At 42.6% G+C, this 14664-nt stretch overlaps 1 protein-coding gene across 3 annotated transcripts; it reads left to right on the plus strand.

Moving 5' to 3' along the window:
- The first annotated feature begins 2184 nt into the window (after positions 1 to 2184).
- Positions 2185 to 8371, plus strand: LOC101171605 (voltage-gated potassium channel regulatory subunit KCNG3). Of its 3 annotated transcripts, none has more exons than XM_020709397.3 (4): positions 2185 to 2681; positions 3247 to 3283; positions 3913 to 4552; positions 5746 to 8371. In XM_020709397.3, exons 3-4 carry the CDS (start codon positions 3978 to 3980, stop codon positions 6464 to 6466), a joined length of 1296 nt encoding a protein of 431 aa, XP_020565056.1. In that variant the 5' UTR covers positions 2185 to 2681; positions 3247 to 3283; positions 3913 to 3977; the 3' UTR covers positions 6467 to 8371. The 3 variants fall into 3 exon arrangements, with proteins under 3 accessions (XP_020565056.1, XP_078787796.1, XP_020565057.1); XM_078931670.1 differs by having other exon boundaries at positions 2346 to 2677; XM_020709398.3 differs by lacking the exon at positions 3247 to 3283 and having other exon boundaries at positions 2463 to 2681.
- The last annotated feature ends 6293 nt before the right edge of the window (positions 8372 to 14664 follow it).

Here is a 14664-nt window from a genome sequence, read left to right on the forward strand (position 1 = left end):
TGTAGATCAACCCAGCATTTGAACAAACTTTATCTTTAAGGAGTTTCATTCAGGAATTAGAGCAGACCACTGAAGTAGCTCTGCTGTTGGTAACCTTTGATCTTTCGGTCAGGATCTAACCCCTACTTTTTTGGTCTGAGTGTTGCAGTTCCTCAAAAGACCACTGGAGGCAGCTCAGAAGAATGCAATTTTTGATTGACTCCAATGGGTAAAATGTCAGATCTTAAGCCAAAAATGAACAGATTTACGGCCTAGTTTCTGATACATTTTCATTTTTATTTTTTATTTATGACAACTGTGGGATGGGTGTAAGTGAGAATTGTTTTTTTAAAATTAGATATCAAAGTTGTGCATTAACAGGGGATGGTTGTTATGAATGGCAGGTGGGTGGACCATTGACTGTATATGGGAACTGGACTGAGTGATATGGAGTTAGAATGGAGACTTTGGCTCCATGGAGTGACCTCTCCACCTTCGCATTCCAAACAGGAAGTATTTGATGACTCCAAGAAGCCAAAATCCCATAGACATCCATTGAGAAATATACAGCTATTACTCAGTCTATTTGTCAGAATGACAAATGGAATGTGTTTATAGGAATTATTGACAATTCCATTTTGGCCTTCCAAAAGAACATTGGTGGTCACACACTGATGTTGGTGGAGAAGGCCTGGCTCTCAGTCTCCGCTCTAATTCCTACCAAATGTGTTCCATGGGGTTTAGGTCAAGACTCTGTACAGGCCAGTCGAATTCATCCAGACCAGACTCTATCATCCATGTCTTTATGGACCTTCCTTTATGCACTGGTGCACAGGCATGTTGGAGAGGAAGAGGCCCACTTCAAACTGTTCCCACAAGGTTGGGAGCATGGAAATGTTTTGGTATCCTGAAGCATTCAAAATAACTTTCACTGGAACTAAGGGGCCAAGCCCAAGTCCTGAAAAAAACAAGCCCACACAATGATTCCTACTCCCCCAAATTTCATACTCTGCAGTCCAAAATGTAACGTTCTCCTGGCAACCTTCAAACCCAGACTCGTCCATCAGTTTGCCAGATGGAAAAACGTGATTCATCACTCCAGAGAAGGCGTCTCCACTGCTCTAGAGTCCAGTGGCGGTGTGCTTTACACCACTGCATCCAACACTTTACATTGCACTTGGCTTGGTTGCAGCTGCTTGGCCATGGAAACCCATTCCATGAAGCTCTCTGCGTTCTGTACTTGGGCTAGTCTGTAGGTCACATGAAGTTAGGAGTTCTGTAATAATTGTGAAGAAAGTCGGCGACCTCTTTGCACTATGCGCTACAGCATCTGCTGACATCTCGCCGTCAGTTTACGTGGTCTACCACTTTGTGGCTGAGTTGCTGTTGTTCCCAAACTCTTCCATTTTGTTGTGACAGAGCTGACAGTTGACTGTGGAATTTTTAGGGGTGAGGAAATTTCATGACTGGATTTGTTGCACAGGTGGCCTCCTCTTCACTGAGCTCCTGAGAGCGGCCCATTCTTTCACAAATGTTTGTAAAAACAGTCTGCATGACTGAATGCTTGATTTTATGCACCTTTTGGCCCAAGTAATAAAGACACCTGATTCTGATCATTTGGATGGGTGAGTGAATACTTTTGGTAATATAGAGTTATTTTTTATTGTTAAGGTATGGTATTAACTGTCTAATCAGATGCCTCAATAAAAGCATGCGGTGCCTGGTGGCCACCTTCTCAAACGTTTGAAACATTTGAATAACAGATTCTCCCAAGCCCGCTCTTATTGGTACGTGTGTGGTCTACCAAAGCCTACTCCTGATTGGCAATAATAGTTGCCATAGAAACGTTGACTGAGACCTTCTTGGACCAATCACTGGCGACTAAATTGGCTTTATTTCACTGGAGCTAGAAGTAAACCATTTTCTGTGGGTGACGTCACAGTCCAGTTCTCACACACAGTCAGTGGGTTGGATGACAGTCAAAGCTTTATTCAAGAGCACTGATGGAAAGCATTTGACATTTCTTTAATAATGGGGCAGTGAGATTTTAAAAAGTGTGTTTGTGTGTGTGTGTGGATGTGTCCTAAATCATCTTGATGAAAACAGAATTTTGCAGCACTGAATCACCGACACAACACCACCCACCTCCCTTTAAAACTCAACGGGGGGGGGAAGCTTTCATACCTCCTTTTATCAATTAAAGATGGGATTTAGATTTATCTACTGGATATGCAGTGGAGGAAGGTCCAGGGGAAGGAGCTCATTTCGGATCTCTAAGCTTAATGAGCCAGAAAATCACTGCCGGGAGGGTTTAGGGTTGTTTTTATTTGGGGCATTAATGAGATGAGTCCAGCAGGGGGAGCACTTTCCACTGAGCAAACATCTGAACTCACTGTTCAGCCACAGCTTCAATGTCTCACCTGAGAACCAAGAAACGAAGATCTGAGAAAGAGGGGAGCGAGGCAGCGAGTTTGTGCTCACTGTTCCCCCTGTTGTCAGCACGAGGGGGAGGAGGAGTGTGGGGGTGCTCTTCCACACTCATGGATCTCTACAGAGAAAATCAAGCAGCTTTTCCACAGGATCTGTTCTGGTGTTGCGTCCGGCTGATGCTGATTTCTGTTGGGTGCCCGAGACTCGGTTCTGGTTCGGTTCCTTAAAAGCAGCAGCGTTGAAGTGTCGGCAGGAGCTGAGCATCAAAGTAGGTCAGTGTTCATCATTGGAGCAGACAGGGAGCAGCAGCGCAGCAGAAAAAGCTATCATTTTTTTTCATTAATTCTCATTTAAAGCTTTGACTGTTGAACAGATTTCTTCCATGAAGGTAACGTGTCTCTGTTGAAGGTCCAAAGATCATAAAAGTTCAGGAAATACGATAAAAATGTTGTAGAAGTAAGGAAATAATTCAACAAACATGCGTGTCTCAGCTTGTGGTCTCTGCATAAATTTCTGATGCACCTCCAGCTGTCTGTGGATTTCTGGAGGTCTGGTGATATCCAAGATGATTTTACAGCAGCTTTCAGCTTCTCCTTGCTACTCGTCTGGTGTGTTAATCATCGTCTTCATAGATTAGCTGCAAAGTTAAGGTCAGAGGAGTTTGCTGACCAAACACAGGAATATAGAAGTCCATGAACCAAGAGCAGATCTTTGTTTTAGGGTGGACTGGATGCAGCTTTGCTGATCTTGAACCTAAAACACTTGAGCAATATTAGATGATGTCCTCAAGATGACTCTGAAACTTGACTCTGGACTTCCTGTCTTCTTCTCCTCCAGAATCTGAGACCCATGCAGCTTTTCAAAATTAGACCAGGTAAGACACCTTTGATGTGTCTGGTTCATCTTTTGAAGATGTCAGGGAGTTCTGGATGGGGAGAATCATGAAGTTCTGACTCCCATCAAAGTTCTAGACTGATATTCACCTGTTTTTTCTTCTTTAAAGAATTCTCCATGAGTTTTATTGGACACAGCACTCTCTGAACAACCAGCTTCTTCAGTATTCACTTTCTGCCCCGGCTTCATGACTTTGTTCATCCTAAACCAAACTGACAAAGAAGATTTAAAGAACCAGAAATAGCAGAATTGTTTTATTAACTTCATGGATATATTGAAGTGGTCATAAATATTAATTTCATATTTCATCTGTAGATTCTAATCAGCATTTTTAAGACAGAAACACCTGAATTATTTCAATCTGTGTGATAATAAACCTTCTAAAATGAGTAATTGAAACACAAATTCTCTTTGATGATGTTCTGTTTGAAGGCAGCTGCATGTTCCCTTTGAAAGGACGTGAGGTTTATCTGCAAAATCCAGAGCCAAACACGTCAGTCTGATTCAAACAGAAGTACTTTTATTTAAAAATTAGTTTAAAAGTAGGATTGTCATGATGTGAAGTTCAGGATGAAGTCCTTCACAGTATGAAGCATGTTTTGATTTCAGGGTTTGGGATGCAGAGCTGCAGCTGCTGGTGTCACTGAGGGTCAGGACCTTTGGATCTGCACAAGATGAAGCTGGGAAGCAGACTCTGCACCCTAAATGTTGGTGGTCGCAGGTTTTCCTTCCCTGTGGAGCTGATGAAGCGGCTCCCCCTGAGCAGGCTCAGTCGGCTGCACAGTTGTCTGTCTGAAAGTGAGCTGTTGGAGCTCTGCGACGATTATGATAGAGACAGGAACGAGTTTTTCTTCGACCGTCACTCAGACGCCTTTAGCTTCATCATGCTGTACGTGCAACATGGGAAGCTGCGCTTCGTGCCACACATGTGTGAGCTATCCTTTTACAACGAGATGCTGTACTGGGGCCTGGAGAGCTCCGACCTGCAGCTGTGCTGCCAGCGACGCCTTGACCAGCGCATGTCAGACTGCTTTGTCCACTTCTTCCCGGAAGAGGAGCCCCAGGGCCCAGAGGAGCCCAGGAGTCACTGGCTGGAGAGGATGAGGAGGACATTTGAAGAGCCCACGTCGTCGCTGGCGGCACAGATCTTGGCCTCTGTGTCTGTGTTGTTTGTCGTCATCTCCATAGTGATGCTGTTTGCCAGCACGTTACCCAGCTGGAAGGCTGCAGAGACCCTGGACCAGCACCAGTAAGCCCAATACACTGTCACAATATTTTGCTCAGATGACAGTGATGTTATACATCTAACTTGTGTTGCTTTTAGAAGGAAAGTTTAGAGATTTCTTGATTTCTTGGCAGAATTTTCTCTTTGTCAGTGTTTGGTCTTTGACCTACCACAAGATTAAAATCAATGACTGGTCTGGGTCTTTAATCCAGGCCATTTCTAGTCTCCAACAGTCTTGAGGTGGATTAAAAGGTCCACAAAAGCTTCATGAACACTTTTTACCAGATTTAGTGAACTTTAACACAGTTTTAAAAGGAAAACACAATCCTAACTTCCATTAGAGCCCTTGAAGACGTCACCATCAACATTTCTGAGTGGTAAAAGTATGTGAACCGCTGAAATCGACGAGAAAAATTAAAGGTTTAAGTTTCTTCCCATGGTTTAGTCACAAAAGTAGTTTGGAAGAAACTTCTAGACCAGGTACGATCTTCATGTTGAACTGACATCAGCTCAGCTGATGAAAGGCTGGACAGAGGGGCCATCAGTGGTTATGATGTTTCAAGTGTTCAACACAGGGTTTTGATGGTGATCTCTCCAGACTGAAAAACTCCATTGAATTTTACAGATGCTCTCCTCATCGCTGATGTTCCTGTTACGATAATCCCAAGCTGTTGTTTCTTAGAGCTGTCATCTTGGTGACATTAGATTTTCAAAGGTAAATCATTGTGTCAAAAGTTTCCTGGATGGTGCATCTCAAACAAAACCAAACCATTGGAGACGCCGCCACGGATTTTGAGCAATTAATTTAAGTGACATCATACAGATAGGTGTCCCAGATCTAAAATGTAGGTCAAGCTGTGCTAAATGCTACTGCAGTGTTAATGGTATGGCTTACTGTGGTGTCAGTGTTTAGAGGGATTGAGGCGTAACACCCCATTATGTGTTTCCTCACATCATTGAAAATAGATGTCAGTCACTTCCAAAAGACTTCTCGAAGCTGATTGGATGAAATGCAGGTTCACACAAGTTCACCACTCATTGAAATGTAGCTTTAAGCTAAGTTGGTGTGTGAATAACACTCAGTGATCCATCCTCCCAAATGTTCTTTTCCACATGAATGTGTCTTGAGTTCCTTTTAGTCCAAGTTTCCTCCCCTGATTGGCTGTCCCTCTCTTTTCTCTGTTCTATCCTGTCCCCTGATTGGTTGTCCTCTGAAGAATCATCGAGGCGGTTTGCATCGGATGGTTCACAGCAGAGTGCCTTGTCCGTTTTCTTGTGTCCCGGGATAAATGTGAGTACGTTCTTCGGCCTCTGAACATCATCGACCTGCTGGCCATCATGCCCTACTACATCTCTGTTACCATGACAATGCTGACAGGAGAAAACTCCCAGCTTCAGCGGGCTGGGGTTGCACTGCGTGCCCTACGCATGATGCGGATCTTCTGGGTCATCAAACTGGCACGTCACTTCCTGGGTCTCCAGACTCTTGGTCTGACACTCCGTCGATGCTACCGTGAAATGGTCATGCTTCTGGTCTTCATTTGTGTCGCCATGGCAATCTTTAGCGCACTGGCTCAGCTGCTGGAGCATGGCTTGGACCTGGAGACGGGGAACCAAGACTATGCCAGCATTCCTGCTGCCTGCTGGTGGGTCGTGATCTCCATGACAACTGTAGGTTATGGCGACATGTACCCGGTGACGGTGGCGGGCCGTGTTCTCGGAGGTGTGTGCGTGGTGAGTGGGATCGTACTGCTGGCACTCCCAATTACCTTTATTTACCACAGCTTTGTCCAGTGTTACCATGAGCTGAAGGTCCTCTCAGCCCGCAACTGTCGACCAATACTAACGTCTGAGACTGAGGACGGGGAGACATCAACTGACCACCATGCTGGTCGCACCGGCGAACCGCCAGAGGCATCCTTGCCCTACACCAAATAAGTTCCTCATTTTAGTTTCCCAAACCATAATCATTCAGCTTCCAGTCAACAAACTGTTTCCTGTCACATGCCAAACTTCCTGCCCATCACAAGATTATTCTCCTTTGTCCACCTATTGAACAAAGCTTCACTCCAGCTTATTCCTGGGCTGGTGAGGTCAGAGACCAGATGGGATTTCTGCTGTCCAGTCATCAGTGGCTTTGGAGCCGATGGGGGTGTTATTCAACACGGTTGCAGGAACATGAGATGGGGATGCCATACTCGATAAGGACAGACAGGATCACCACAAACACTGAGGGTGTACAAACAGTCACATAATCACAGCCACACTTTGGGATGAAACTCAATTTAGAGAAAGTTGAAGCATTGAAATATTTGTGAAAACAATCTTCCTCTAAAGGAGCTCAGAGGGAGGTTTCCATAGATTTTTTTTTAATGTAGTGTTGGTCCTTCAAAGGCAGCAGATTGAAAGGCTCCCCATACTTTCGCCAGTTTAGAGACTTTTAAAAACAATGTGATCCCAGTGACAGGACTAATGAACCTCGTTTTCAGATTCCCTTACTTTGTCTAAAGTTGTTTCTGGGTTTTCTCATGATTATGTTTGGAGACTCCATCGCCATGCGTCACAGTGTACATGGATTAGGGTTGTGGGAGGGGCTTTGAGTCCAGTGAGGCAGAACAGATTTTACCTGGCCCTTCAGCTGTTTCCATGATCATCACTTGATTATTTTGGATTTTCACTTTGCCTCTTTCCCCAGGAAGTCTACTGGCCATAATGGTGTACTTCGTAACCCTTCTGCTATCCTAGGCACTTTAACATTGGGAGTTGGGTCATCTAGACCCACTAGACAGTGCTCTGAACCTTTTTACTTCAATGATTTGTGATCATCACTGGTGTCCATGGATTACATGAAATCTTTCCACCTTTATCCACCTTTGTCATGGTAGGGAGAACACGTCAGTGCAAGGGTGGGGTCATCTAAGATAGCACAAGGGTTAATTGGATTTTTACTAAAATAATAATAAGAAAAAAATGTTTTAACCACTCTGAAGAACTGAAAAAGCTCAAATATGGATCTTCTGCCAGGAAAACACATCTTTCCACATTCTTAGTTACAACAGTGATGCTGGATTTAAAAGATGAACTTTCTTTTTTGGAATCCTCCTTTTGACTCCTCACAGCTCCAGTGATCAAATCCTTCAGCTCAAAAACCAACATCTGAGCTCTTTCCCATGTGAAATGGCAGAGGGAACTTTGGTTAGAACTGGACTTTTTAGCATCAGAGGACATGGATGCTCCATCGTCCTTTTTCTTCATCTTGGAGAGACTGGTTGATGTGCTGTATGAAGGCTCTGGGAGAGCTTTGTTACCTTCTTCCTGTCATCATGCAGTCCTCTCTCTGCTGTCTAAACAAAGAAACTTGGTGTGGCTCACATGGTTGCTTTGCTCTGTCTGTTTTACAACTTGTTAAAAGTACTCTCCAAAACACTCAAGAACTTTTAGGACTATCACCTTTCTGTGTTTCTGACAAGTCCTACGGACGTGTTTAGTTTGATGTGTGTAAATGCTAGTGTAATGATATCGCAGAAACCATAGAGATTAGGTAAACCACTACCTCCCCCTTAACTCAAACAATCACTCCAACAAATAGACACATTTTTGTTCATACCATCTTAGGTGAGTAATACACAAAATCAATGTTTTCAAAATGTACTCAAATGGTTTGTTTAGCATTTAGGCTTCAGAGATGCATTTATCCCTGTTCACCTTTTATTTTGTAGGAATTAAGTTAATTTGATGATCAGACTGGATTAAATTGTTCCATTCTCACAAATCTTGGCTCTACTCTAAAAGAAAGATTTTACTCCCAACACTTCAATAAAAAACTATTTCTGGTTTTTGGAAGCTTTTTGTGTGGGTCTCTGGTGTCTTTGTTAAACTACGTTCACATCGCCCTCGGTAACTCACGTTCAAGCAGCCACTTTAAATTAAAAGTCTATGTAAACGCGTGTATATACGCGTTTTGGACTTCTGTGTTCAAAACTCTTGCCTTCATTCATCACTAAAAAAGTTTCGACAACTGTTTTTAGCTCTACGTACAAAACACGTGACCTATGAAAGCGCTTTGCAAGTTAAACCAGGTTGAACTTTGACCAATCAGAGATTTTGTAGTAACATGCTGGTGTCGTCCCCTTTAATTCAGGGAAGTACCAGCTGTTAGAAAGTTGATCATAGAGGAGAAATGAAAACTGTAATTGTGATTTGTGCCAGGCCGGAATTCTTTGACACTAAGTCTGAAAGAGAAAACTTGGAGCAAGATTCACGAGATTTGCACCGCTTCGACATTTCACACCAAACCTCTTCCAATTGTAGGTGGTGGATTGCGCTAGTAAACAATAGAAAAAGAAAAGAAGAAGAATCCCTTTCCTGCTAGTCTCTTGTGAACAGTATGGGCTAATTCTGCAAGAACCTGCATTTAGCACAATCTTAAATGTCAAATGCTCTTTGGTTTTAAACCCATTCATCAACTAGTTCCCCTTGGCAAACCTGCCACATAATGGTACAAACACATTGGCACTCTGAAACAAATGACATACAACAACATATGAACCTGCTCTGCACCTCTTTCTCACACCCTCAGTTTCTCTGGACTACTGACCCCAAATACTAAAACTCCTCCACCTTCTTCACCTCTGCACTCTGTAACATCATTGTTACACTCAAGCCCCTCACATTTACACACAGATTCTCTGTTTTGCCGAAATTAACTTTTATTCTTTTCCTCTCCAGAGCAAACCTTTAACTCTCTAGAATATTGTCCAGTTTTCACCAGTACCCTGTAAATCATCAACACCGGTGGTGGTCATTGGGATTGGGTTGACTTTAGCATCATATGCCCTTCCAGACTCACTACTCTTCATTTAGCCAGAATTGGGGCTGGCACACAACGCACTGGATTGTGACCCTTCGTGGTTGTATAAATGATTGTTAGGTTATTTTTTAAAATGTTTTTTCAGCACACATTTCTTCTAATTTGGGTTCTTCTGCATCACCATACCTGTCTGGGTTTGGGGGGCTTGCACAATCAAAATAAAAAGAAACAGAATCAGAGAGAACTTTCAGTTTGACCGTTACACATGTTATATTTTACATATAAACAGTAGTATAATTTTCCTTGTATTTATTTGATGCATGCTTCAAAATTATTCAGATATTAAAGAACAAAATATTTCTTGTAATAATATCATAGTATCATTTGTATTGGCCATGACTTCTATTTTACCACTGGATGACAGGTAAGATTCATGGAAAACTTTCTTAGTGAGGTCAGCTGTACTGTGGTTGAAGGAGAATTACTGTTTGGTGGAAAAACCATTTAGGGTTTGTCAGGATAAGTTGACAGACAGTTCGATAATTAAAAATGGAAAATCCAGAGGGTATTTCTACAGGAATGTTATTTGTTGTGAATCAGAAAAGCTTCTCTTCCACTGAAGTCAGAGAAAAGTCGGCATTGGCAGATGGAACTGGTTCTGATAGTCAGCAAGGTTCTGACACGCTAAGGGGAGACGTGATGATCCAAACTGGGGAGCGTGACAAATCAATGGCTCTGTTACCATGACAACCATTACGGGATCCTGAAGGCGAGATGTCACGGTAAAACACTTTGAGCTTTCACGCACACACTTTTCATTGAGTGCGTTTACAAGGGAGTGGAGCTGGTTTCTGGTTCCGATTGTGCACGAGCAAAAGGAGGCTCCATGTTTGTGAGGGTCAAAGTTCAGCATTGATTGGAGATTATTATGTGAACCCTGCAGTTCGGTGGTGTGGCTGCTTCTGTGGGGTTCGTGTGATCATCATCTGATCTATGCGCTCATGAGCATGCACATGCGGGATCATCTGTTTGTAAAAACTGCAGCTGATCTCACTTTGACCCAGAATCCCATAGCACTGTTGCCATGGTAACAGCAGCTGGCAATGAGTTGAGAAGTTCAATGTACTTTATCTTCTTCTTGTACATGATTGTTTCTTCTTTGTTCTTTTTTTTTTAAGTTAACACAATTCAGACACATTTTCAACCATCCCAGATGCCCAAAGTAGCGAGCATTGAGGGGTGATGTGGTCATTTTCTTCTGTACCGGTCAACAAATGGGCAGCTTTATTCTGAGCAAGTCCTCCTCCCATCATTTTTGATCTATTGGTCTTTTAATCATGATTATGCCCTTTTATAGCTAAAATCTAAAAAACCTGTGTTGTTTTCCAGGACGTAGTTTCTGCAGAGCGGAATTGTTTTTTCTCCACCTGATTTACATCAGTTTGAAGAGACAAATGCTCAGAAATGCAATTTTGAGCTTAATTTTCTTTATATATGTCCTCCACCATCAGGAATATGCCACAAGAACATGTAAACACCAAAAACGCAGTTTTCATCAGTTAGCCTTTAAATATTTTTGGGGTATTGTGTACAGATGGTCTAGCTTGGTAGTGTGATATTTTCTTGTTTGGATCTCCATCTGAATCTTACTTTTTGTGAGGGGCTTTTACCTTCTCCAGTCTTTCCAAGCAGGAATATGATAAAACGTATTCTTGTCCAAAACTCTGACGCAGTAGAAAAACTATGTTTTCGTCTGCATAAATCCGGCACACAGTCACACAAATCTACACGGTAAACTGTCCTCGCACTGGATGCAAACAATGGTAAATGGTAAATGGCATATACTTATATAGCGCTTTCTACCCTCGTTCAAAGGCCCAAAGCGCTTTACAGTCACAGTCCCATTCACCCATTCACACACACATTCACACACTGATGGCAGCTCTGCTGCCGAACACTGCCGCCAACCTCCCACCAGAGGCAAGGTGGGGTTCAGTGTCTTGCCCAAGGACACTTTGACACATGGGCATGCAAGGCGGGACTCAAACCTGCAATATTACGATCATGGGTCGAAACAATAACCCACGCAGACATGCGCATACCCACAACACATACACAGGTATTTCAAATGTCTGGTATATCTGCAGACATGTAACATTGGTGTTTGTTGCAGAGTTGAGCAGACGGTGTGTTCAGGTGAATTTGTGTTATCTAGAGTGTTTACTGAACGTAGAAAAAAATGTGTGAACCCCAGACCCAGTGCCTAAAGAGAGTCCCTGGCGGGTAACACCAAAGCCCAGGACTGTGCAAACCCAGTCCACCAAAAACAAAGCCCCCACCAGAAAACAAGAGGGCGCAACGACATGGGGAGCACAAGCTCCATATTCCCAGGGTCCAGTCCAAAATGCTGGAAGTCCCCACTAGCTCCAGGTGAGAGGCCTGCCAAGAGTCCATAGCATCCCTCAAGTTTTCCACCAAAGGCAGTCCAAGGCCAACCTGGAGATGACCTACCAGCAGTCCCCAACCACAGCAATGCCCATCCCATCATAGCATACTAAGCGACTTCCTAGAATCCAGTGTTTTTCAACCAGTGTGCCAGATGGTCAGGTGTGCTGTGGGAAATTGCCTTCATTAACTGATCTGAAAACATTTACTATCTCCAGGATATCAGCTCTTTGTTCATCCAAAAAAGGCCCTGATAAAACACTGAGTAGTTAGGAATATGAAAGATCGCAAAATAATATTTTCTTTGTGTTTATTTGATTCTATTATGGACACTTTGATAAGAATGATGGTACTGGAATTTAGCCGAAGCATCAGCTGTTTTCAGAAAAGTCCCGCCCCTTTAACTGTCTCCACCAATCGTTCTTGGAGGCTTAATCATATGTCATTGTCTGACCAATCAGAATAGGTTCAAGTCTTCACTTCCTTGTTCTGATTCTGCTCATAAAGTCTCTCAGTTCCACCAAAAACACCAGCTAAAGCTCGTCTTTAGCTGGTGTTGCTTTCCACAGAATCCAGTATCAGACCGTGGAACAAGTGAACACAGTCGAACGCAAACAGACTCGCGTCTCTGATTTTCATCAGAGACGCGAGTCTGTTTGCGTTCGGCGGCTGTTTGCACTACATCTCCCATGATGCATTGGGTTAAAGTGACAGCGTCTCAGCGCACAATGAGTCTTCCTTTGACGTCTTGAAACCACAACGAACACACATCAAACAGTTTTTAAATCTTCTAACCAAACTTTCATTACATCTATTAGAAAAAACAACAGCTGCAGCTTCCAGCTTTTTCTGCCACAATTATCACAAAAATGCATGTGAGATTGCGGAGGGGCTGTAAATCAATTCAGACTATGAGTTTCTCATTTTCTTTTTACATTTTTGGATAGTGGTGTGCTGCAGGATTTTTGACAAGGTTAAAGTGTGCCGTGGCTCAAAAAAGGTTGAAAAACACTGTTCTAATCAATAATCTTCATCGATCAGTTCTGTCATCGATCAACCAGAAGTTCCTGATTCTAATGCTAACAACACGCTGAATTCCTTTTGGGGTCATGGGGTCGCTGGAGCCTATCCCAGATACTGTTGGGCAAATGTGGGGTACAACCTATACATGTTGCCAGTCTGTTGCATGGCAGTTGAATTTTTCCAAATGAGTATGAAGAAAGGACTTTACAGAGGAGTAAATTACAGATGCTTTTCAACAAGAGTTTTATTTTAACACCCTCATGCGTTCACACAGTCATGTTGCCACTCCAAGGGGCTAAATAACATTTGGAGGTGTACAGTGGACAACCCTGTCTGGTTCATATTTTAAGAACAAACCTGATGGAGGTTTGTTCATTTGGCGTTTGGACAACAATATGATAAAAGTTTACCCAAACCCAAACTTGTGAAGGGCAGTGAACAGAAACTTCCAGTCAAACGTTTTTGGTTTTTTTTTTATCATTTAATGGGAAATTTCTGTTTTTAGCGTAATTTTTAAACATTATCAGTTCATTTTTTACCTTTGCATCCAGTTTGATCAGGGTCTATTGTATTAGGAGTAACTTTGTGTGCTTATAGTGTGGGATCTTTCCCAGGTCCCAGGAAAATGTCGGCTCAATTCGTGTTACATTGGTAATGTTTGACTTTTCTTCATTAATTTGCCCAAAATATGGAAAACAGGTATCAGTAGTTCCCGCATTCTTTCAAGAACTTAAGCTGAAGGAAATCCGGACCTGGATTTTTGTTGGGTTTTTCTTTTTTGTCAGACAAATGGAAGAATGGAAAAGAAAAGAAATGGAAAAACGAAGAGGTCATCCACCTGGACTCGCTTGCCTGCAGTCATCCTCAGAAGATTTCACAGAGAAAAATGAAGTACGTTTAACTCAAGAAAAATCGTGGCACAAAAAGAAGATTACGGGAAGACTCAATAAAGACAACACTACGTAACAGGAGCAGAAACAAACACGTTTAAGCAACAGAAATGGAGAAACAAAGCAGCAACACCATAAACCAAGAGGAGGAGATGCTGACACTCACTTGGGATGCTCTTTGATGACTGCAACAAGAAGGATGAGGAGCTTGACAGATTTGTCTGGCAAGCCACGCCCACCACTACAGCTGATAGTCACACGCCATGATGCTGTGATACCTTCTAAGGAAGATTGCAGACTAGCGATAAGAACAAGTCAAGGTACACAGCTAAATCCTTCATTGGTCTTTCTCTGTGACTTTGGAACCACAAGTTTTCAAAAGTTGGCCAAAATTTTAGAATCTAGACTGGAATCTTTTTCAAGTGCCAAAACAGTGTTTAAAACTCCAAACAGGAGTTTATCAGGTTCTAATACATCTAAAAGCACCTAAACGATTGTGGAGAAAATAGCATCTAAAGGGATAGACTAAAGGATTTACCTGATGACCCGCCTTTGATCATTCAGAAAGGGACGTGTGGCTAAAACAGCTGAAAAGCAGCCAAGCACAAAGAGGAAAGGGACCGGATTTCTCCCACTCAGAAAGAAATAGAGACGTCCACCCAGAGATGCTGGAGCTGAGGTGTTTTACTGAGATGAACAAAATGATGACGAATATTGAAAAAGACTTGAAGTTTGGGGCTGTTTCTGCATTCCAGGTTAAATAAGTGCTGTGTTTGTTTTTTTGTTTTTTTACATTTTTGCAGAGCTCTCTGATCCTTTCTGTAAAAATCCCCAAAGAGACTTGAAGTTTAAGTTTTTTTTTACGCCAGGCACTTCTTTTGAACAACAAAACAAAAGTGTGAGAGCGCCATCGTGGGGCCATCAAAGGAAATACAGAAGATCAGACGTTCTTTCAAGATCTGACTCTA

The sequence above is a fragment of the Oryzias latipes genome, chromosome 15 (genome assembly GCF_053564925.1).
Source record: "Oryzias latipes strain Hd-rR chromosome 15, Olatipes_Hd-rR_3.1".
In the NCBI taxonomy this organism is placed as follows: Eukaryota; Metazoa; Chordata; class Actinopteri; order Beloniformes; family Adrianichthyidae; genus Oryzias; species Oryzias latipes.

Bases quoted from the DNA above. Each gene is read 5' to 3' on its own strand.
- LOC101171605 (XM_020709397.3), top strand. From the start codon at position 3,978: ATGAAGCTGGGAAGCAGACTCTGCACCCTAAATGTTGGTGGTCGCAGG. The intron at 4,553-5,745 runs GTAAGCCCAATA...TGTCCTCTGAAG, and splicing joins GAGACCCTGGACCAGCACCA to AATCATCGAGGCGGTTTGCA.